Source organism: Electrophorus electricus, chromosome 12 (assembly GCF_041902795.1).
Source record: "Electrophorus electricus isolate QZ-2024a chromosome 12, ASM4190279v1, whole genome shotgun sequence".
NCBI lineage: Eukaryota > Metazoa > Chordata > Actinopteri > Gymnotiformes > Gymnotidae > Electrophorus > Electrophorus electricus.
This window is the reverse complement of record NC_137508.1, coordinates 7,040,866-7,065,330: the sequence shown is the minus strand read 5'-3', so window position 1 is coordinate 7,065,330 and position 24,465 is coordinate 7,040,866. Positions and strand designations below refer to the sequence as shown.

The following is a 24,465-nucleotide window of genomic DNA, read 5'->3' as shown; positions in this document are numbered from 1 at the left end:
GTCCACGAAGGCATTTCAAACTTAGTCTTTTACAAAACTGTATAAGCTAGATTCCAGTGAGTCGTTTTACAGCCTTTAGAGATCAGATTTTTTTTAGAGAAATTTAACAGCTCAGATTACGGTGGACAATTCTTTGTGATTGTGAGTATTGCCTATTGAGAGTTCCCTTTTAACCATAATTTTTACGACAAATTCTGCGATTATGGACCGTCAAATAGCTTCTATTACCTGTTTTTGTCACCTCTTGACTGTGTTGTCTTGTCTACATAAAGTAGATAGTCTAAAGGCACTGTGATCATTGTAATTAGTAGCTATTAGGCTTGTTAGTGTTTGAACACATAGAGTCCTCCAATACATAGTAAATCTGTTTTTAACTCTGTATTTTAGACTTTAGTTATACCTTTTCATTGTTCATAATGCCCACAAACTAATGGATTTATTCAGTAGAGTTGAATAATACACAGTTACAGCAATCTGGCTTGTAATTGATTTTTTTTTAATTATTATTTAAATTTTCTTTGACTTTGGAAACAAAAACATTTTTTTTTAGGTAAGACTGGTGTATGTATTTGGTAGGCATAGCTTTCTGAACAGTAGCTAAAACTGCAGTGAACATTAGTCTAAAATGCCATTATTGAATAGGCTTTCATTTTCATATGAATTAAAGTATAAAAATATGAAGAATTTTGGTTAATTCAACATTCCTTGTTGGTGTTGATAGTCTTTTAGTCTTCTATTAGAACGGCTTCACAATTTTCATTGAGATGTAGTTCTGGAAAACCAAAAAAAGCAGCAATAAGTCATGTCAAATTAAAATCATTAATATTAACTATTCTTTACCAGCAATAGTGGTAAATATATACAGCACAGAATCAAAAATGCTTACTGGTAAAGAGTACAGTAGGATTCCTACAAAGAGGCCCACAAGTATGAGAATGATGACTCCAATGAAGATCCATTTAAATCGACGCCACACAATAAATTTCATAGTTTTACAAGGATTTGTGAACCAAAGGAATGATGTATCTGGACGGCTATTAAAAGAAATCAGTTAATATTAAAGATTAATGCCACATCAAACAATTATGAATGCAGTAAAATAATCAGTTTTCTAGAAAATGATCTCTTACTTTGGTGGCTCTAATTTCGGGTTCATGTTGGGCTCATCTCTTCCTTTCCCAGCAGGCCTCTCATCAGCCTCCTTCTCATCCACAATCTCCAATGTCATCTCCACTTTACCCTAACATACACAATAGTATTGTCTGTTAGAAGGGTCTATAATAAACCAGCTGGGTAATATTTATCTTTGTGTAACCACTGGGCAACCAACAGGCCATGTTCAATTAAAAGCCTTTTATTACTCTATAAAAATGAGCTACATGTAAAAATAAATCTTTATCTATAATAAAGCTATCATTCAGGTGGACAAGTGCTTATGGATAAGTTGTAACAACACAGAGCATAACTATGCTAAGGCAACCATTCCACCATTTTCTATATAAACTCTATGTAGAATATAAGTTTACTTACAGTTAAAACTTTCTTTCCATCCTCCTCCATGGTGCAGGGCCACCAGCCTCTCACAGACTTCTGGGCAAAGAGAGATTTCGCAGGGAGATGCTTGCCTGTTCCCTCTGTTAGCATGTTAAGACTACACTTCTCAGGAGTCTTAGTTGGAGGGATGAGGTGAATTAAATCCAACTCTACTGTGCCTGTTTGACAAAGTTGAATGACAAGTTGCATGTATGTCTTTTTTTTCTTTTAATTTATTTTCACTGTAAACTTTCTTTCCAAAGAGCATGCTGGATTGGAATGAGTCTTCATAATTTGAGTCTGTTCCCAGCAATTCAAATAAACTGCAAAGACAAACCTGAATTTTTATGACATAAGGAATCTTTCAGCTGATTGACTTGTTTTTGTCAGAATAATTCCATGTTAGGTTCTCATATAGGCCACAGAAACTAGATTCTTCATCACTTTTAAATTTCTAATGAATAAATAATAGAAAGAAAATTAACTGATTCACCTAAGTAGTCATCCAAAGAGAATTTGTCATTGTCCCATATCTGGATGGTCAGTTTGGGAGGAATCCTGAACTCAGTTTTGTCCAGACTCCAAAAGTGCTCCTGGTGACAAAATAGATTTGAAGAATTAAATTCCACCTCCAAATAAAATAACCAGCAGTTGTGAAATGAATACTATGAAGCCCCCCAGGGGTCACTAAGAAGAAATATTTGGATAATATGGAAATCCGTACCCATGGTTTAGAAATCCATACTCTCGATTTCTAATCTGTATCCACGGATTTGTAAACCATTCCTTTGTTTTAACAATGGATTTGGGAACTGTAATCTCAATTCATCTGCGCCCACAGATCCGTAGGCAGATATGTGGGTCTTGCTTGTTAAATTGAGAGTGCCGTTTTCAAATATGTGGGCACAAATTGCTAAATCTGTGGACAATGATTGATTGAGACAAACTGAAAGAAAATGTACACACTTTTTTGGATACAAGGCACAACTGCTCAGCTGGCAGGTAGTCAAAGTCAAAGACAAATCTCCAGTTGAAATTTCCATCTCCATCAAGAGACCTATAATGGACATCGGTCTTCTGTTTGTCCTTCATACCTGGCATCCACCTGAAGAGTACACATTTTCTCAGCATTGGAATAGTAATTCACTGCTTAATCTGGTTTAGTACATTTACGCTACATGTACTATTTTTCTTTCTGAATATTCTGATTTTTTAAAGAAAATTTCTTGCTATTACGTAAAATCATTCATTCGTTTGTATTAAAGACTATATGTACTGTACAGTATACTGTTTAATGTGTTAGTTTTTACCCTTTCACATAGATATCACTCATATGTTCCCCAGTAATGCTTGTATCATCCAGAATGACATCAGTGGTATTCCAAATGACAGCTCGTAGGATGTACCTTTAAAGCGGAAAGGAACATGATTGCATATAGCACCTATCCACGAAGTAAGAGGTAAAAGAAAATGAGGACACTTGGATCTTACTTTTTGGCTTTACGAGGAGTAATGTCAACTGGGGGTCCAGGAATGCCAAGGCCTTTAGGGAATATGTCCACCCACATCTGAATCCTTCCCTTAAAGAAAATATAAAAAAATAAAGTTGAGAATGTTTCCTGTTGTCACGAATGAACTTTGTGTTTTGTGTGTGCCAAGACAGGAGAGCTCAGGCATGCGGGTAATGTGTACCACCGTGGCCATGGACTCACCTGCGAGAGCGTGGGCTGGTAGGAACTGTGCAGTGTCCTGGTTTCCACATGCTCAGGCACCAGGCCCTGCTTACGCAAAACATGCAGGCAGATGCGCTCCCTGGGTGGCCCCAGGTGCTGGTGCAGCACTTTACTGGCCTCTAGCAATGCAGTGTCATACAATAACAGCCACCATCAGCACCACACTGACACGTGCAATATCGCTGGTGCTGTGACAAAATGGTCTGAGTATTGACCAATTACTGAAACATGCATGCTCCTAAGTTTGTTTTTGTTTATGTGTTCATAAACTAGACTTTCATGCATAGTGCAGTTAATACCCAAGTCTTGCAGGTTGTAGTCCCGTCCTCCGAAAGACAGTGAACTGCCATCATCTGCGATGTGAGGAGGGGGGAGTCCTCTCAGTCTGGCATGGTTTTGCAGGATCTGAGATGGCTTAAGTTGGTCCCTCCACTGGTTTACTCCAGTGCTACTCATGATGTATAACATAAAATATTCATATTGCATAGATCTATATTAGGTTATATACACTGTAAGTCCACATAAATGTAGCACTGAAAACGGAGTGGGGTCAGTGGAAAGCACTTACACACAATATGAGTGTGGAAGGCCACAGTGTGCCCCAAATTGAGAGAGAAGCCGATTCTCAAGGTCTATAACTGTGTCCCCAACCTTCTCATCGCGGCTTAGCAAATCATAGTCATAGATGCTGATTTTGAGGTCTTTGTCTTGTGGCAGAAAGCAGGAGAGTTCAAACATTCTGCAAACACAAGTTATGGTGTTGTGTTGATGGGTTATGGTTGATAATGTACCTGTAAAATCTTTATTTGACAAATTCCATACACCATTCAGTCATAGTTATTCCTAGTAGCATCCAAAAGCATTTCTGACCTTCCAAACTCAGGGTTTAAGCTGTTTGGTTTGTAGTTATCTCTGTCATCAATGGTTTTCTTCCCCAGAGAAATCTTTATGTATGGATCACACTGGACAAAAAGAAATATATAAACACTGAAAAACCACCAAGGAATATTGAGTTTTGCATAGTGTATAACAAGATTTCAGTGCTGTGGTTCTTTGTTTGACCCCTCACCAATCCATTGTTGTCTTTAGGCTGTAGGTCAATGCAGCGCACCACGTAGATTCTAACCAGGCATTCCTGAGGCCTGCTTTCAGGTAACTCGCGGAACTTCCGAGGAGGTACTGGGATATCAGGGTCATCCGATAAGGGGTAAACCCGAAATGAACCCTGCAAAGACATTCATAATGTCTGAATTAAAGCACAGCTGCTGGAATACTTACTGCACTATGACCAGTGTTATTCAAATATGGACCTTGAATCCAAATTCAGTTCTGCATTTTATACTCCTTTGTAGCTGATTAAATAATTAATGTAACTGGTTGGGCACTTTGTCACCTGACAAATCTGTAGTACCTGAACCTTGAGGATTATGATTTGAATACATCTGATGTAATTTGTAATACTGCAGCATTGTGTTTATCTTATGTCAGATATAATTGTATTGAAGCTATGGTTGAAGAATTTTCTCTGGTTCTAACAATATCTATGTCACATTTCAAATGCAAACATATGCACTCATGAAACTAATGGAGCTGACCTGAGATTAGGAGTGTCAAACATGCAGTCTGTGGGCCTGGACCAACTTGACTATGGTTCTGATATGTCACATCAAATTAATCTAGAATGACTTAAATTAAAATCATCTTGTGCTCTGCAGTTGAGTTGAAAGATCCTGCCCTACAAACTGAAAATGAGCTAATTTTTGTTATTCCACTAGGGGGCCAAACAAAGCAACAAACTCAGGTCCAGATTACAGAATACTGACAAAACATTTATTACACATCTAACAATTTAAAATTGCAACCATATCTCTTTCTAAAAGAATAATTTAGAAAAAAAAATCTTGTTTTTGGGCAATGGATTGAATTCTGTTTATCTGTTTTGTTTTGTTTTTTTGCGTGATACACGCGCAGATCTTTATGTGTTAGATAGATAGTTATTGATTACATAACTACTACCTAACTACTTTTTGGGTCACCCACTTGACACCCCTACCTTAAGTTAATAAAACATTTCAGACTCAGTCAAAGTCGCCACCAGGGGGCAAGCGAAAATCAATTATCATCAAATGCCAGTTGGCACTGCAACGGCATTTAGCTAAAGCTGTCCTAAATTCACTGATACATTTGTTCTACAGCTGTTTTAAATTCACTGAAACATTTGTTCTACAGCTATTCCGAATACACGTCCAACTGTCATGTTAAAGAGAACTTTCTGAACAGCAGCTTTCAAAAATACTGTGTACATTAAAGAGTACTTGCCTTAAACTCCCCCACCACAGAGGGGTCTTCCTCATCATCAGTCTTTCCTCTGTACAGTTTAAAAGTGTGACAGAAGTCTGTCAGCCCATGGAAATCTGGAATCTCCTCAAGGGCGTGTTCATAGAGCTGAAGAGACATGCCCAGATCATGTTTAATCATACAGGTCATGCTTAATCATGAATCCAGTCTGGCTCAATGGGAGGGGGGGTTGCTTGAACTCACTGTTAACGTGGCATAACCCTTCTGGAGATATGGGCCACACTTCTCATGCTCCCCAGTGGATGCATAGAATTTGCTCCACCAATCCACAGCTTCATCCACCTCAAATAAAGTTTGTAAAATAAGACACCGTTTGAATCAAAAAGCAGTTTCAAGTCTTTCGTGTATAGAACAATGATAATGCAAAGCCATTGGAATTGAACAACATACCTTTTCAGCGGGCTATAGAAACAAAGGAAAGAGAACGGGAGATGACTTTTAAAATGTTTTACATTTACAATGATATTTACATTTCTGCTCTTGAAACATGCCAGAAAAAAATGATCCTGGTCCACGTGAACCTGAAAACTACTTTAAAAAGCCCTCAGGAGCAGTACTTCTTTGCTATGCTTCACAGAAGGATTATATCTACCTGACTGTCGAGGATTGGTCTTCTGTCTTCAATGTCAATGATCACATCTCCAGCGACTGATGACATCAAGGCCACTAAAACAATATGCATACAGGCAGTTCAAAATGTTATTTGTTATTTAGAATGACAAAAAGAATATTTGCAAAAAATGAAGTAAAAGAGGATCTCTTACCTCTGGCAGTTCTGGCAACTTCAGTGGTACACATGTTGGGATCACACCTGAACTCTTCCAAAGAGTCTATGGTGCACTGTCCAACAATTGGCTTGCGGCCAAAGGGTCTGTGGTCTATCACCTTTAGCACAATAGGTGGAGTGTACATCTCTTCTTTAGGAAGAAGCTACAGAGAGAAATTAACTTATTTAGGAATTAAAGAGTTTATTATATGAGTAGTGCATGAAGCCCAAAGGAACGTGAAACTACTGTAAGGTGAGTTCGCTCATATTATGACCACTTGTATTTTGTAATAGATCACATGACACAGCAAATAAGGCAGGGCCAGCTGAGTCCAACATTAGGGATATTGGTGTTAACAGTCAACTTTCATGAGTAAATGGACCATACCACTTTCAGAAACATGACTGAGCCAGGGAAGTTTGGGTTTTTCTTTAAGTTTTTGATGACAGCAGTCTGAACTGTGTGGCCCCCACATTCCACAATGAGACTGGGCGAGGACACAGCAGCCAACTGGTAACTCTTCATGTTCCGCAAACCCCAGGCTAGGATCTACACACACACACCCACGCAGGCACACACACCCACCCACGCACACACACCAAAAAAAGCATGCTTGTGGTGAGTGACTGCCTTTTCTCTTCCCTGCTAGGTTTGCCTAATGCTAAGGGAATGATGCAAATGACGGACTTGACTACCTTACCTCAATGGCAGTAAGCTGCACCACAGGCCTGATCCCCTGAGGCACCATGTACAGCTTCTCACCTCTTCTGGGTGGAGCCAAGGGTAGTTCTGCATCATTAGTCTGGACACAGCAGAGACGGACACGATGGTTCACTTCAAGTGAACTTCAGGTTAACACTGTAGAAATTAAATTACTAATAGCAAAAAGTTCAAATGTGTAATACACCCCCATCATCATATAAGTGAAGAATACTGCCAGCACAGCAATGTTCCTGCACATGAAGGGCAGCGACAATGATAATAACATACTTTATCTTTCAGCAATAGCTCAGCTCCCACCAGCATTTCTCCAGCATGTCGGCCCTTCATGGTGATGGGGAACCAGAGCAGCTTTGGGGTCACTGGTGTGCTAGGGTTTAGCTTTACTACTGGAGGACAGGTACATCTTCCCATGGCTTCATCCTTCCCCTGCAACACAGCACTGCATAAACACAGAAGCTTCCCTCCACTCTCAGAGTGTATGAATTGATTTTAGCAATAATTTTCTGATGATTCATTAAAGCTTCTGCTGAGTGTGGGTGAGAACTCAGTAGTTTGCCAATAGCTGCTGAAGTAAGTGCTGTAATAAAGCCTTTAATTAAGGAGGTTCATACCACTTGGTCACTGTCAAAAAACTCCAGGACTACACTGGGTGGATTATGAGCAATATTCTGAGGGTCCCCGTAGATTTCAATATCATTAAAGATGAGTGTCTGGTCCCATGTGGGATTGAGGTTGGCTTTAATGATCTCTGTGGTCTTGCTCACATGGAGAAAAGACACATGACAGTATGGATCTGTAAGAAAACCAGATGCAAAATAGCAACTGACTACAATGAAGTGGCCACATTAATATCAGATGAAAAGCATAGGCAGAAATTGTACTTCATTTGAAGGTTTTGTAGCAAATCCATTCAGTGCAAAGGTTCTCACCAGAAAAGCTGTCTTTATCCATTGGAAGAAGGTTCCGGGCTTGATATACATACACTCTGAGATGGTACATGTACGACCCTGGGAGTATGTCAGAACATACTTGTAAAAACATATTTAACCATATTTATTTAGAATATTTACTTACAGTAAATATCTCACAGTGTGAGATGTCAACAAAATCTACACAGCATTAAAGTAGTAATGTATAAACATATAGCAAATGTTCTTTGGAAAATTCTAGAGCTGGAATCATTCCTTTTCTTGAACAATGAACTAATGTTAGCTACACTAACACGGTTCCTTAAATCTTTGCAGGAACTGCTTTGCTGTAAAACAAATTAGTCCTATATGCCCTTGGGTTTTTTGTACAGGAATGTCATGTTATTATTCATCAGTGCCATTCAGAGACCAAACTCAAACTTTTCAATGTGGTCTAATCTAGCTTGTTTACAGGGTCCAGACTTCCTCAGAGGAAAGGGAGTGGGTCCTGGGAGCACAATCACATCAGCAGCAAGGATCTTTTACATGGGCTTTAATTAAGTGACATAAATCAACACTACTTACTGGTGAAGCTGCAGGAAACTGTGGGTGTGTTGGCACCGAACAACTTGGCTGCATCCTTTTTACTGGTTTTTTCATCAATGTCTACCCCCTAGAACCCAAATACAATTACTTGAGATAGCCACTAGGTGAAAGCCGTTGTGCACTACAACCCAAATAGCCTAGATCTGTCTCGCCTCACTGAAGCCATCTGCAATCCTGTTGAGACAAATACAGAGTACTTCCTGCCTAACAAGGCCAACCTAACAAGACAAGCCCCATCACAGGGTGCTTCTAATCCTGTAATTTGTCAGGGATCCAAAGGATCTGTTTATACAGTATCACTAAACATTCCAGATAGTCTCATGTGAGCAGAAGTGAACTGGTTCTTACCAGCGCCCCCTCCAGTCTGAATATGGCTGACGCACCCATGCTGTCAGATGGGGCCATCTTCCTCCTCCAACGTCTGCGACGGAATGTATCTGAGGAACGCTCCTTCCTGTGGAACTTCCATCCAATCAGAGAGGAATATTCCCAGCCGTCATCTGACTCTTTCTTCTGTTAGGACATAAAGATGACCAATAAGAAAGAAAAAAGTTATTAGTATCTACATGAGGGCATTTTAATATGGCCATGAGTATGTGGTTATTGTGCAAATGTGCAATTACAACATTGTCTGAGACTGAAGGAAGAGACAAAACATATGAGCAATGCCTTTGAGTTACATAAGAAATTAGATCAAACTAAATAATGAGCATTGAGATTGTTTAATAAATGAGGCTGAAAACATGTTGCTGTAGTCCTATAGTTATAGTAATAGTAATAGTAATAGCACTATTAATTAACTAATGAACTTAACTTAAAATACTGTTATTACCATTCCAATATAGTAGGATCATAGCTGTTTTGATTATAATGTGCAGACCTTATTGCAAAGCTGTGGCTCTCTCTTTATGATCCCTTCACCATTCGTTGGTTTAAATGCTTACCTTGACAATGCTGATGATTAACATTGTCTCTTTTTTTGGAGTTCATACCAATGAAGCTCATGGAGGAAACATGTCTGAACCTCGATTATGAATTACAATATTCAATCATCAGGGCTGAACAATGGGTTAATAACATCACACCTCTACTGCAGGGATGTTTGCTATCTTCTTACGAGGTCGGACCAATCTCTTCCTGCGATGGACATGGTACATCTTTTCTGCTGCTACACAGGAGCTGGGCTTATCTGGAGGAATAGTAATGCCATACTCCCAACCTGGGGTGCAGCAAAAATACACCACAAGATCAACTTTTTACATGTCACACACATTCTCTTATGCACAGTAATAAAGATTAGGAGTTCTCCACAGTAAGAGCATGCATCTGTACCAAACTGGTACAACTGGATTATTGCACTAAATTGGTAGGAAGAATGTTACATTTTCTAGCCATCATATTCTCAGACCTTTTTCGTCAACAGCCCTGTTGCTGTCAAAGCTCCATTCCTGGACCCACTTCCACCCTTGAGGACACTCGATCTCGTCTGGACTCTGGGCCTTCTCTCCATTCTGCACAGTACAAATCCGCCCCACTCGGTATTTTTACACACACCTTATAATACAGCACCATTCAGTAGCCTGAACAAACAGGTGCATTCCAGCTGACTAGCAGACCCATTGTCCAGGGAACAGGATCAGATTACAGCACCTGGCTTGCTTCTTCAATGTGGCTTTGACAGGTATCATGTGGTTAAACATTGGGTTTAGATTAGAGTCTTGTGGTGGACAGTAAAGCTTTGTCTGGTTTAAACCCAATATTTTCAGAATTTTTTTATTATTTACAATATTAAAGATATTAGTGTTTGGATGAGAACATGATAATGATTTACTACATGACTCAGAAAAAACAGAACTGTTTTCCATTCCTGCTGTGGTGTGGTGTAATGACTCTGCTTTGCAGGAGTCTACTGGAGGCTGTGTAGTGCTGATCTCTCTTCCTCACCACGTCTGTGAAGGCTTCAGCCGCTGGCTTCCACTCCCCTCCGGGGAAACGGCTCTCATTTTGGAACACCTCATCTGTGAACTCTGTGTGCCCTGCATCAGCCTCCGTTAGCAGACTGATCAAAACACACACACACACACACACACACACACACACACACACACACACACACGACATTACACATATACATGCACACACGTGACAATTTATCACTTTTTCTGTTGCGTGCTCCCTGAGACACAGCACTCCATTTCCAAACCTTGGCAACACGCAGTTGAGGAGAGTTAGAACTGAGCACTCACAGTACAGTGTGTTTATGAAATGAGGTGACTGCATAAACACAGCAGAGGGTGTAAGAGGCTGACTGGCTGAATGTGTGTACCAACCCCCTGACCATGGCCTCCATTTCCTCTGTTTGAATACCAGATAGGGCAAACAACATTCCAGAGAGTTATAAACCCACACGCTCTCATTTACAGGATGTTTCTACTTGCTGCTGAGTTATTGTTCAAATATTTATTTAAAAAATACTTGCATAAACACATAATATGTCATCACAAGTTTTTATGGTGATGTTTGGTGCCAACCGATACTTACCAGCGTGCGGGGTCGACAAACCAGTCGTCTTCCCACTGCCAGCCACGCGGGGGCAGGAAGAACTCCTGCTTCAGTTTCACCTTCCCTGTCACATCAGAGAACTTGTGGCGGCCCACCAGGCCCGTGGTGCTCCACTTCCCAAACACCTGAGCCTGGTTCTCATACTGGCCAGGTTGGGGTAGGGGGGTCAGAGAGCACACACCATTACTTATATGCTCCTCCTGATATGCTTGTACCAGCATTATGCTGTTGCTTTAGAAACAAAGTGGCAAGCGAGTGTTACCATTTCAGCATAGACGCTGAAAGTTCCCTCTGAGAAGCTGTTGAACTGCTTTTCATGAGCAGACAGACCCAGCCACATGTTGAGACGCAGCTGCACAGGAATCTTCAGCCCTTTGTTCTTGTCCATTGGGTACTGAAAGTGATGTGACAAAGCACTTTAGAGGCACAGGCTCGAGAAGTCACCGATGTAATCAATGTCAGCTATGTAGAGAGGAATGGAAGTTCATAGCAGAGCACAGTAGAACTCTCTCCTAAACTGTTGCATACAGTCAAATAAATGAGTTCTACTAAAGTTATGTGCTTTACCTGCATGAAGATGGTTTGTGTTTTTCCGCAGTACTTTCCAGTAGCCTGGTTGCTGTGGGTGGAGAAGAGCACCCGATTGGCTGGGATGCGGGCATAGGCCATGCGCTTCTCTCCTCTCAACATCCAAATGATGATGTCAGGAAGGCTGTTCTGGGGCTGCATCAGGAGGGAAACGCTTATGTATGTAGTCGTATTTACAGTTCTAGTCCTATAGAACCCTGACCCAAAGATCAGAGGACTTAAGAGTTATTTATTACCATAATGATTAAGAATATGGCATATGACAACGCAGAATTAAAGAGATGGTAACAATTATTAAAAATAATAATTGGAGCTACACTGAGAGCAATAAGGCAGTCTGTGGTAGGCTACCTCATCAGCAATCTGCTGTAGGCACTCAAGCCATTCCTCTATGTCCGAAAGAGTGGCTTTAACATCTGTAGCTTCCTCTCTCAGGCGGTGTGCTGCTTCCCTAATGTTGACCAAGGTTCTGTCTCTGAGCTTTTTGATCTGAATATCCAGCGTCGTCAGGTTAGCCTTGCCTTCCAAGTCTGGAAGCTGGTAGCTAACAAACAGTCAAGAGTTTATAGCAAGTATAACAGGGCCAGTGGAAAATGTCTCAGAATGATTCAGTGGAAACAGTGAATGTTAAGTGGAGGCATATACATTGCGTCTAATTATATTCACCTGGTGAGGTCTTCGATGAGCTGGTTGATAAGTTTCAGCCAGATCTCAGCTAGGCGTGTCTCAGGCACATTAGCCTGCATGGCCATCTTCAGTGAGGTGATGTTAGCTTGCTAGTGAAGGCATGAAAAACAACCTTTCTAATACAACTGTATGGCCCTAAACATAGATTTTGTGCATCACAACATTTATGGTTTTAAAATCCTACCAATCTGTCAGCAATGAAAAGAATGATGTTCACTGAATCCAAACGATGACTTATGTCCTCCCAGAAGGAAGTTAGGATTACGACTGGCTTTGTGTCAGCCCAGGGCAAGTAATAGTAGTGATTTCCTGTGAGAGTACACACAATAGGCATTTAAACTTACACCAGGGTTACCAGGTTAATATATCATACTAGTCTGTCCCAGTATCCTAAAATCAAACTCACCGTCAAACACTGCACAACTGTACTGTGTGGTGGAGGCCAGGGGTTTGCATGTTGAATCCAACTTGTTGCCATAATTGCCTATGCTGACCTCGAATTGGATAGGTTCTCCTGGCTCCTGGAGCATGCACGCACTATGAAACACTGCTGACAAGGAGTATTTCCTCTTCCGTTGGTACTTCTGCTCACAGGGGAATATTTAAAACTACATCACACTTCCTTTTAAAATTATTATTTTATGAAATTCTCATATCCTCTAATCACACATAGAGAGAGAGAGAGAGAGAGAGAGAGAGAGAGAGAGAGAGAGAGAGAGAGAGAGAGAATGACAAAATGGCAGTGAAGTAAACAGGAGTGCTTCTCATTTGTTTGCACAGCTGTTGCAGGACCTCTTCAGCTTTTAAATCAATATTTCGACATTTCTGGCAGTCATTCCATTCCAGTGTCTACTGAATTCCAACACAGGCACTACTGACCATGCCAAAAGACCGCAAAAGAAAGGCTTTGAGTCCAGAAAAACAGGGTTCAATCCTGGCTTTACTCACAAAAGGATAGAGTGGTCAGATAGAGTGATAGAGTGATCACATATATATAAAACTGTCAAATGACCTATATAAAGAATGGCAAATAGCAGCTGGGCAGAAGTGGCACAGGTATGCATGTTTCCCTGTCCTTCTAGGGGTAGGGCTGAAGTCGTGCTAATTTAGTAAAAAGGCCTTTCATCAGTCAGATGCAAAGAAGAGTAAGGCTGAGGTTTGGAAAAGACCATAAGGACTGGAACATATAGGATAGCAGTAAGGTTGTCATCACTGATGAGTACAGTTTTAAGCTTGGCCCAACACCTCATCATCTAATGGTAAAACGCAGACCTAGAGAGGCCTACAAGTCACAATCTGACATTATGAAGTCATACTCTTGCTTTATAAGGTATTATGCATGTAGCTATAACTACATGAGTAATTATACAGGCTTATGGCAGGCATTATAAAACATTATATATTCCAGGATTCATAGGAGGTGTTACCAAAATTTCTCTAATGGTCTTATTGAGTAGAAGCATAATACTGAAACTTATTTGGAAGAGTAATGAGTCTGTATACTGCATGCTCATACCTGTGCTACTAACACGTCATCGTTAGGCATGTCGTCCACCTTCTTGTCAACATTGCCATCCAGGCAGGTAGACAGCTCTATAAGGACCCTCCCTCTGTAGGCCACCCCCTCACCCTATGACACAAAGACCTGCTATAACACAGCCCTGACAACAGCCACAATGCTGATCTTCAGTATGAATAAGGACTACTAATAAAGCAGTGACAAATCAGAATGTAAGCCCTAGTAAATACTTGTCTTGTGAATACTGCAGAACTAAGTTTAATTATAGTAATAGTAATAGTCTAATATACTAGGTTCTGGATCCTGGCATAACTTCTCTAATAATGTGAAACTATTAGAGAAGTTATGAGACTATGAGAGAGGTTAAATTCTACTTAAACAATAATGTGTTCCTTACTGCTTGAATTTTTTGGCTACTTGGAATGAATATGTGGCACCCACCTTTCCTAAATTGAGCTCCTCATATGGGTCAGAGAGCTCAGCGAACTCCCTTGGACTTCCATAAAGGTTTAAGTAACAAGGGCCAAAAGCTGGAAGAAAGCCAACCTCAGTCCCCACACCAGCTGATGAGGGAATAGAAAAGTAAAATGAGCCTCAGGTTTTAACAATTACAAAAGGAAGATATTTCATATCACATCAGCATACCAGAAACCCTTTAGATTTCTGCATGGTTTATAAAAAATCATTACAGAAATATGATCAGAAGGTTTTCCAAATAATCTGAAATACGAATACCGTCGATTGCAGAAAGGATTCCATTGTCAACAAGTGGCTCTGCTAAAGATAAAATGTATTTCAGACATATGTCAGAACATTTTTATTATTATTAACAAATGGTCAAATAAAATTAAAAAAATGCATCTTACTACATTGCATCATGTGAATTAACAACTACGTTTGTTATTCTGAACAAGGATTGGCATGGGCTTGCATAGATGGGTCATCCATACAGTTTGGTAGTTGCAAGGTAGAAATGAGAAAATTCACCTTCAGTTTCACCACCAGAAGATGCTATTTTAGTGAGATTTAAGTAAGTGGTTCCTATAGCATCATTGCTTGAAAAGCGGTCCCTGACAAACGAGAACCAATATTGTCCAGGGGGTTAAATATAAGATATTGAAAGACAGTCCTTCCTATAGTACATTTGAATTAACTAAATGAGCAAATTAGAATCTTACCAATCAAATACTGTAAGTTTGATGCGCTCACACATTGATGGGAACTAAAAAAAAATGACATGCACTCATCTGCAAAATAATTCCAGTAAGAGCATTTATTAACTTGTACCATATAGTCACTCATCTTACCTTAACCTGCATGTTTATCAATTGGTTCCACTCAGGATTTGCATTCTTCTCAATGATCCTGGTGCATAGCTTGATAAGAAATAAAAAACAAAACACATTACAATTCCATAACCAATACTCTTGGAACTGTGAACACACACGCTAACTGAATTGTCCTGGGAAGGTGGGCCTGCTAGAAGAGTCTACAGCTGTATCCCGTGCTGTCTGCAGCTAGAGTTCCCCAGGCAGGGTCAGCCTGATCACGCTGACCCGTGTTGTTGTATGATGCATGAGGCAGCCGGGCTTGTGCACTTAACGTTTTTCGCCCTCAGAGTGCTTGATGCTCTGAGGGTTGCTACAGGCTGCGGAGAACTTTTTGTATAGAAACTCAGGTATGGAGAAAACCACTACTCAGAGACCTGCAAGACCTAGCTGGAGGAAAATGGAAGAACGGTTTTCTCCACTTTTGTCTTACTCAGGTTCATTGCCAGATGCTCATATTAATTTTCATATATATATAAGTGTATCTCATATAAGTGTAGCTCATATCTAGGTTTTAAATCTTTACATTTTTCTCTTTTGGAAAGCCCTTTGTAAGCCCAATGAAAATATGAAGAAATATGGCAATTACACTGACCACAAGGCAGAGTATTATGTTGGCTCAGACATTCATTCTGCCAAAACAAATATATTTTGTCAAAAAAATTAATTTTGTTGTAGAATAAAATACGTTATTCTTTTCTTATTTGGTTCTTACAAAATATTTTAAGAGGAATTCAAATCATTCACAGGTTTACCTTTTTGCCTGCAAAGTTGACTTCCAAAAATGGGTCCACAAGGTTTTTCTTGTCACCCTCTCCTCCAAAGATATGCTTGACAGTCTCAGCAAATGCATCATCCACTAGAAACAAGTGCAAAGCCACAGGAACCAGTTTCACAACTGTTGTAAGTGATTTGAATGAAGGTGATATCCGACTGCAGCGTGGCTGAAGACTCACTCTGTGGCATGTCCTCTGCCCGGTACACCTTGAGAGAGAGCATGGCTGAACGCAGGGTGACTCCAGTGGGCAGCAGCAGGTTGCTTTCTATATCATCCTGTTCTTCATTCTGTTCTCTCTTCTCTACCTGCTCACACAAAATACAAATCAGCAGAAAAAAAAAACAAGCTTATGTTTACTTTAATGAATTTGCAGACCGGGCCACTGGAATACATTTGGTGATGTATGGATTGCTGATTGTTACATGTACAGTATATCACTCAAGGAAATGTCTACAGTTGTCACTTTCTTGTGATAGAAAAGAGATAAGAAGAAATAATGAAAATTCACTGGTGGGTCATCTCCTGTTCCGACGATGATCATGCTGACTTTGAGGTAACCCCGAGCACCGGAACTGGAGTCATCTGGGTCACTCATCAGCAGCCACTTTCTCAAGATAGCATGAGCTTCAGACATTACAGAATGAAAGGAGATATGGAACTGGCAATAATAATGTCATGTATAAAGGTATGGGATTAATGGTTTAAATTTCATAGCAAAATAGAATGCACTGAGATGTACATATAATGTAAAGGTATACACGCAGTGGTATATCCACACATACACACACACAGACACACATACACAAAATTTTGATGTTAAATAGTTCACATACCAGGCTCATCATAGATATAGCCCATATCCAACTGTTGAAAGAAGTAAAGTAATTTCGCTAAAATTAGAGTTTGTAGATTCAAATGCAAAAATAACTTATTTAACTCCATAATTCTAGTTGTGAATTATACCTTTTTGTTTTACAAGCCAATATGACAAAACAAAAAGTACAAGAGGTGTAAAACTTTCAAATGGAAGAGTAAGTGGATCACTGGTTACCTTGAACTCCCCCAGAAGACTGTCTGATCTCAGGGAAAAAGAGTTATAAACCTACATACAGACAGACACAGAAATGCTTATTCTAAATCTTATAGCTTTTAACCATGATCTAGTGATGGTGTATCAGTGCCCCCCTCGTCTGTTTCACTGACCCCACATGATGCTCTGCTCCATTTGGTCCTTTGTTTCTCTAGCCATGTGCTTTCTGTTGTCCTCCTGCCTGCTCCACCCCTTACTTCTGTTACTCCCTAGTGTAAGTCCATCCACCTGTGTCTAGTAATTATTTCCCTCATCCTACCTAAATGTCATTTCCCTCCCTGTTTCCTCCTTGTATATGTTACCCCCGTTTCATGTCTTCTATGTCTATTATGCTTTTGTGGCTGTACTTGACTTCTCAGATGTCTATATGGATAACCACTTGTTTTGCTTCTGTTTTCATTAAATGCTTTTATGTTTAGGACTGGCAACTGCATCCTGCCTCTCGGCACGTGGCATTTGTGTTTGTATCATCTTGTCTGTGTATGTGTGGTTGTGTGTGCTCATTAGCACGCTCCCATCTTATTAGTTACTTATCCGTTTCACCTGTCACTTGTCACAGCCCTTATTAAGGTGTGTATTTAAGTCTCTGTGCTATCAGTAGTGTTTGTTCCTGTGTGTTTTACATGCTGTACTTTGTCATGAGCATTACCAGGTTTTCTGTTTGCAATGTCATTTTATTCTACCATAGTTTGTCCTTGTTCTTTGTGTTTTTATTTCAGTTTTGTTTCTGATTCAATAAAAGACAATTGTTAATCAGGGAGACTTGCCTCGGCATCCTGCTTCCTCATCATGTCTCAATGTCACAGCCATCAGTAAGTAAACAAAGCTTTCACTTCCAAAAAAGGCAAACAACCTATGAGTTACGTTTAAACATCTTACCTGGATGTATATGTTCTCATCAAAAAGTTCTGAAGGCAACATGTTGAAGTTGAAGAAGAACATCTGTGGAAAAATGTACTGCCATCAGTGACAACCATGTGGCAAAACATGTCATAAACCTCACAGGCTTCTTTGGTGCATGGCTTCCCTTCAGATGACTGGGATGGTAAAGTATACAAGAGTCTGCACAGAGTCTGCAAGAGTCTGCACAGACTGTCACAAAACACTGTGCCCTGTGCCTGTGTGAGGAAGCCTGTGCCCCAACATAGCCCCTAGGGAAGGTCTGAGACTCACTGAAGCAGCTGCACGAGGCAGAGGAAGAGAGGAAAAAAAAAGAGCCAGCAGCTTGAAGATGTGGTAAGGGCAGGACAAGGCAGAGCAGAGTCAAAGAGCAATGAACAGAATGGCAGTTAGAAGATTTCCTGAAAAGCAAAGTGATTGCAAAATGTTGTGACTACAGGGAAAGACAACGTTTCAGCATGAGCCTAGGCACTGAACTGATGGATGGAGCTCTTAATAGGTGGGGTACCTCATCAAAGAATGGATTGTTTCCTCTCCTGATCCTTGTCCTATGATTCTGTCCACAAATGCTTACTTTCACAACTGGTTTGATGTTGTTGCCAGGCAACTGCCGACCCTCAATGATTCGGATGCGAATCTAATGAACAAACACGCGGCTGAATTGACAAATTCAACAAGATCTCATTGAGATTTACTTGCTGTGTCTCACAAATACTGCAGAAATTCTAACACAAGGCATATACCTGGAAATCTTGGAGTTTGTTAGCCAGAGCTTTTTGCCTTCTCCGGCCCATTATCTTTTGGGCAGGTTTTCCAGGCTGGCCAGGTGGGGGAGCCCCTCCAGGAGCTCTTGGATCCCCCCAGTCTGTCGCGTCTTCATCACCATCAGCACCCTCTTTTGCAGCAGGGGAAACAGCTACACGTGGAACAAAAAACAGCAGCTCACTCATTTTAATGAGATCAGCTATGAATAAGCTTTCATTTTAAATGACAGTCCCACACAAGAAACGAAAAAATTCAAAACTCAGAGAAACAATCACTAACACAATTATTTAAAAGTTTTAAATGTTTATTGTAGTGTAACAGTGTGCAGTGTCTCTTATGAGTAACTTCAGATATGGGCTTCTGAATGGGTACTGGGAATGTTCTAGTTGTGGTGCCTGTTGTCCCTTTGTGTTTTGACTTTTCTATTTGTCGTGTCACTGATTTGCATCACACATTTTCATACTGTATGAAAAGCCCAGTGATCTGGGGAAAAGCAAGCAGCATTCCTGCATTTGCTCCAGCAGTGCAGTACAGCTCCAGTAACTCAGATCAGGCCAAACAAATGGGAGATTGTAGATAAGGTATAGCAGCAACAACTTTTTCCACTATAAGAGAAATGGCTTATAGCATTATGGAAATCATTCTGATACCAAACTTCCAACGTAGCAAAATGTATAAAGCAGTGCATAGTAAGGACCACATGGAACCTGCTTCTCCTGCTTGGATATCTCCATCAACTTGTCCGATTGGGTTAGGAACAGCACTGGCAGGAGATTCATATCCAATTACTAAACTGATTGTTGCCTGGAACATCAGAAACCCAGAAAAATACTGAATGCTGGTATTTTGGTACACTTAAAACACAAGCTTAAAACTGACATTTCTGCTTTAGTCATTTGCAAATGACTAACTGACTTACGCCTATATCTTGCTTCTTCTCATTGATAAGAGGGACATTCCTTGAAGGCAGTGATCTGGACTGGCCACTGGCAAGATCTCGAAGAGATATTTTTGCAGAGCCAATAAATCTGCAAAACATTAGAATATCACAGCATGAGCAACATAGCAGACCTGGTCTTTACTTACATATAACACACACATCATATAGTGTTCTATGAATCTCTAATATGAAGCATAATATGAAAAATGTCTATTACAGAATCAAATAGTAACCCCTTGTTACCAAATAGCATGCTAATATATCAGGTCTCTATCGCTTAATAAATCTTTGGTTGGCTTAAGCACGCAAACGAGGAGCTTGTAGTGTAAATGATCTCTTTCCCATGCCCACCTATAGCCAGGCTCATGCTCCTACAGGAGGGAACTGGCTCCAGTTATGCAATGGCAGGTGAGTCATGATGACTCAGATGGTACAGCAAGTACTGATCAAAGCTTGCATTTCAACATTTCAACTTAGCAGAGTTAGCTAAGTTCAAAACTGAAGTAAAATGAACAGCAGCCAGCATTATAAGATGCATATGTTATCAACCGGTTCAGCAAACTAAAACCAAAAAATGTCATATTAAAGAAGGACTGTAAAAACAAAAGGACATGGTCACATGATCGGGCCAGGACCTTATTGCCAAGCATAGAAGAACTTCTGTGACAGGATGAAACAGAGCAACCCAAGGGAACATAAGGCAAAACCGAGGCTGAGAGTAATTACCCAGAACCACAGGCATGAGCTTTGGCCAGAGTGAGGCACAGTGAGCAGCCTCAGAGGGTGGAGCCCCAGTTAACAATGGCACTGTACCAATGTAGCCATGCATTTATAGAGCAGTGTGAAAGGGGACTTAGAAGACATAGAATTCTGTTATATGACATAGAAATAATATATAATTCTGTTGCTATCAAACAGCTTTTGTTTTGACATGACACAGTGGCCAACCTGACGGAAAGAAGGGGAAATTCAGCTGCTTGTGCGAGTCACTATTTCCTCATGGTGAAGTTTCATACAATTTCAACATTAGTCTGTGCCAGTGACTAAACATTTTAAATACAATGGCACTTACTAGACAATGAAATACATAAACTTTGTGATTTCCATCATACCAAGTTAAACATGCTTGCACTTATTTATAATGTGTGTATTAGCCAGTAAGATCAATTAAAACACAGTAGGTTAAAGAAGATAATAGTCAAGCATCAAATATTGTTGTTCAAATCATCAAATCGGATGTTCAGAAGCAGTGGGAGCTTCAATAGTAGATAATGGTGACAAATTCCATTTGGTTGATATTTTTAGACTTTGGGGAAAACAAAAGGAATGTAATCCCGTGTGATTATAGAAACTATGAGTCACATCTTAACAAGGTCATTTTCTCCCCCTGTGTTCCCTCTGGTGCATACTAAAGTTTTAGATCATTTTACAAAATAAAAGGAATGACACAAGTATGTAAAAAAGGGTACTTCAAGCAACATGTTTCCATGAAACACTCAACCCCCCCCAACCCCCCCCCCCCCCCCCCCAAAAAAAAGAAAAACTGGATACAAGATGGATTCACAGGCCTTTCCACATTTACTCACCTCGTGCTGCAAGACTACTTACTGCTCATCATGGAAAAAAAAAAAAATGTGTATGTAGTCTGCCCGTGGTCCAAAGTGAGCTACAAATAGTTACTGAAAGGAAATTGCTAGGACAGGCTTTCGGAGCAAGAAATTGAGAAGAGAACACTTTCCCTATAATCAGGATTAGACCATTAATGATTATTTCTCTACTTATGTTGCAACAGAAATAACATATAAAGTTAAAAAGAGTCTTATTTTAGGGAATGAAGTCTGGGATAAGTGTTATGTCTGCTGTAGCGTTTTACACTGGGGTAGATGCAACATCTCTCACAGCACAGAATGGCAAGTACAGACATGGTAGCCGGGTGTGGCAGTAGGTGATGGTTGTACAAGACCATGCAGTTCCTCAGTAATCTACATGAACATGTCACTTAAATAACATTCCTGACACTATGGCACTAATAACAGTTATTAAACACTAAAACTATTAACAGTTATTAAGCGTTAACGATACAAAGCATTCAGACTTCATACATTCGCTCTCAGCAGAGTGGTAAGTAGTGTAATGAGCACCTTTAAAATAACAGAGGTTTCAGCTAGAGCACTGGCATGAAGTCATGCATGTATCCCACTTCTCTGGAGTCACAGGAGCCACTAATGCCAGCAATCCATGACCGTGAATAACTAAATGCTAGGAATGATAGTGAGTGCTTTAGTCCATATACGTGTCCTGATCTCATTTTCGTTAACCTAACACCTATAAAAGACTGGGAAATATGAAGTACATACTTGTCCTTTCCGATGGTCTCATAATCTTTAACAACCACTTCAATGAACGAGGAAGAGTCCAGTGATGAGCCTTTCAAATCAAACTCAATAATCTGAATTGGGGGGGGAAAGGTTTGATTATATAACATAAACAATGTAATAATAATTATTTATTTTCCATAAAGGACCTAAAATTGGTAGATGGTAGAGCACCATTGCGTCACACTGACCTCATTCCACACAGGATTTAACTCACTATTGATGGCCTTTGTTTTCTTTTTTTCACCTAAAAGAGTCACCACAGACCAAATCAGCACAACCATGTACAGTGGGGATTCACTTTTATTTTATTCTGCATAATAGCGCACAGGGTATACAAGCGCTAAATGTGCATTCGACTTATACGAACTAAAACGTTTAATTCGTGTTTCATTTCATTCTGGGTAGCTGCGGGAGGATTCAAGTTTTCCCAGCTAAGCGATGCGCCATTCCAGCCCTTATTTGGAAATGTATGGTACCTCACAAAACAGATCCATTATTTATGCAATTATTTACAGTTTTTATAAATGACCAACATCATTAGTTAACATACGACCCTAAATGACCTCAGGTGGTATAGATACAACACGAAAATGTATTATTTTTAATGAAATTGAGATTTTTTCAAGCAGATAATAAAGTTGAATGCAAAACTCACACTTACCTTTAAAAATGACTGCTGCAATGGGATCTGGAACACCAAGTGTCTTTTTGGGTATTCCTTTAGCGCACTCAACAACCACCTTCAACATGTCGAATGTTGGGAGTTCCCTCTCAGAAGAACATAACTACACTTTCTGAGTTCTGACTAGCGATCTCGGCGATGCGTAAAATAGGAAGCGTACTCAAAACGCAACGTGTATGTGTTGGATGCGAGGAGACAACTGCCTGATGAACTTCAGGTAAGGGAAACAAAATAAATCTGATACCCACCCTTTGATTAAATTCTCGACATGACTTTACTCGTTGCATAAACATTAGCAGTGCCTAAGTAATGGGGTGGTATAACTGCGTATATTTATATTTACAGAATTCAGCGGACGACTTACAATAGTGCTTGTATGTATCCACAAATTAACACATTTTCCAAGGAGGCAGGCACAGATAACAGACAGAAAAATTGGAAATTAGATTATGACTAAACACTTTATTTTCCAAAGATATAGTCTCGAATAACTTCAAGAGGGATGGACGCACACAAGCATCTAAATGATCTAAAATTCTTTAGCGCCACCAAGTGTTCATGACAAAATAGCACTTTGGTCAGAGACGTATTTCACAAAATTGCTTCCATGTTTGATAGACCACTTAAGACAACATTTACGTGACTTAAAGGAGAAATTATTAGGTGTATTTGCAGGATTATGTGTTTTGGGTGTATTTGCGAGATATTACCACCTAGCAAAAGTGAAAACAACTTGATTATTTTGTAAGGAAAAAATAAAATGTCATTTTTTACAGAATTTTAACATGCTAGGTTTTTATAATGTCGGTTATTACTAAAATATCTCAGTTATTATCTGTACATAAAATGTTTATTAAAGAGCATATACAAGCTTTAGTCTACAGTTTTGTAACGTCCTATATTTCTGTAATGTCAGTTATTATCCAGTAGATGGCAATAAAAGATAACCTCTTATCTCCAGGTAAACCCATTTTACTCAGGGATTATTTTGTGTCAAATGGGTTAAGACATGTTTGTAGCCAGGTCATCAGCCCTTACAGACAGCCATCCTGTTCTATTTTAGTTCCCAACATTCCTGAGCCAGGTAACCAGGGCTGTGTCCTTCCTTGCAAGGCTGTGCTGAGAGCTGGAACAGAACAAAAAATAAAAACTGGCTGGGGCCCCAAGGACAAGGGAGCTGAAACTGCAGACTAAGACATATTGTCTGTGGCTTGGTTTGTAATTCTTTGGCCTAAAAAAAGTTTCAGAGAATGTAGTTTTTAACTTTCTAAAACATAAGGCACAGTACAGCCAAATTCTAACATATACTTTTCATTAACAGCATTTGGCACATGCTCTTACTGGGAGTGACAAACATTATTGTCTCCCTGCAGATCATTTTGCCTTAGTACTGATATATATGGGCTTGTCCATGTATAAGGATGCAGCATCTCACCAGGTCAGATATAACATATCAAACATTGTGACGCCAACATCTGTACAGTAGGCTACTCCTAATAATAAGCCCACTGAGACCCTATAAACTCCAAAGAGACAGAACTGGGATTTCTTATGAATTTGATAAGCTAGTATAATAGTATATGATGTTGAAAAAGACACTAAATACACACTGGGGGGATT

The 24,465-nt window shown here is 39.9% G+C and overlaps 1 protein-coding gene across 3 annotated transcripts; it reads right to left on the bottom strand.

Annotated features, from left to right (window-relative positions):
- Window positions 1–475: 475 nt before the first annotated feature.
- Window positions 476–23,264, bottom strand: myofl (myoferlin like). 3 transcript variants are annotated; one of them, XM_027031163.3, is made up of 54 exons: window positions 22,825–23,255; window positions 22,352–22,407; window positions 22,143–22,234; window positions 19,765–19,873; window positions 19,553–19,649; window positions 18,824–18,996; window positions 18,589–18,717; window positions 18,060–18,122; window positions 17,142–17,192; window positions 16,924–16,954; window positions 16,599–16,714; window positions 16,269–16,395; window positions 16,068–16,171; window positions 15,292–15,360; window positions 15,163–15,206; window positions 14,972–15,054; window positions 14,720–14,761; window positions 14,426–14,547; window positions 13,982–14,095; window positions 12,872–13,049; window positions 12,650–12,774; window positions 12,445–12,554; window positions 12,130–12,322; window positions 11,758–11,913; window positions 11,453–11,584; window positions 11,170–11,333; window positions 10,573–10,687; window positions 10,037–10,139; window positions 9,714–9,847; window positions 8,977–9,141; window positions 8,608–8,695; window positions 8,044–8,121; window positions 7,726–7,907; window positions 7,382–7,540; window positions 7,092–7,193; window positions 6,779–6,940; window positions 6,389–6,554; window positions 6,217–6,290; window positions 6,015–6,026; window positions 5,808–5,906; window positions 5,586–5,711; window positions 4,336–4,491; window positions 4,137–4,228; window positions 3,835–4,005; window positions 3,566–3,714; window positions 3,246–3,385; window positions 3,025–3,113; window positions 2,844–2,939; window positions 2,500–2,638; window positions 2,027–2,126; window positions 1,531–1,712; window positions 1,131–1,240; window positions 887–1,034; window positions 476–772 (listed from the first exon to the last, which is right to left on the bottom strand). In XM_027031163.3, the coding sequence occupies exons 1-54, from the start codon at window positions 22,910–22,912 to the stop codon at window positions 737–739; spliced, it is 6,141 nt and encodes a 2,046-aa protein (XP_026886964.2). In that variant the 5' UTR covers window positions 22,913–23,255; the 3' UTR covers window positions 476–736. The 3 variants fall into 3 exon arrangements, 2 of the variants coding, with proteins under 2 accessions (XP_026886964.2, XP_026886965.2); XM_027031164.3 differs by having other exon boundaries at window positions 14,720–14,758; XR_014126668.1 differs by lacking the exons at window positions 476–772; window positions 887–1,034; window positions 1,131–1,240; ... (1 more) ...; window positions 2,027–2,126; window positions 2,500–2,638 and having other exon boundaries at window positions 3,025–3,108; window positions 22,825–23,264.
- Between the last annotated feature and the right edge of the window lie 1,201 nt (window positions 23,265–24,465).

Coding starts and splice junctions, on each gene's coding strand:
- myofl (XM_027031163.3), bottom strand. CDS start 22,912: ATGTTGAAGGTGGTTGTTGAGTGCGCTAAAGGAATACCCAAAAAGACA. Junction 12,775..12,871: donor CAGTTGTGCAGTGTTTGACG/GTGAGTTTGATT, acceptor GTACTCTCACAG/GAAATCACTACTATTACTTG. Junction 9,142..9,713: donor CAAACATCCCTGCAGTAGAG/GTGTGATGTTAT, acceptor ATGTCCTAACAG/AAGAAAGAGTCAGATGACGG.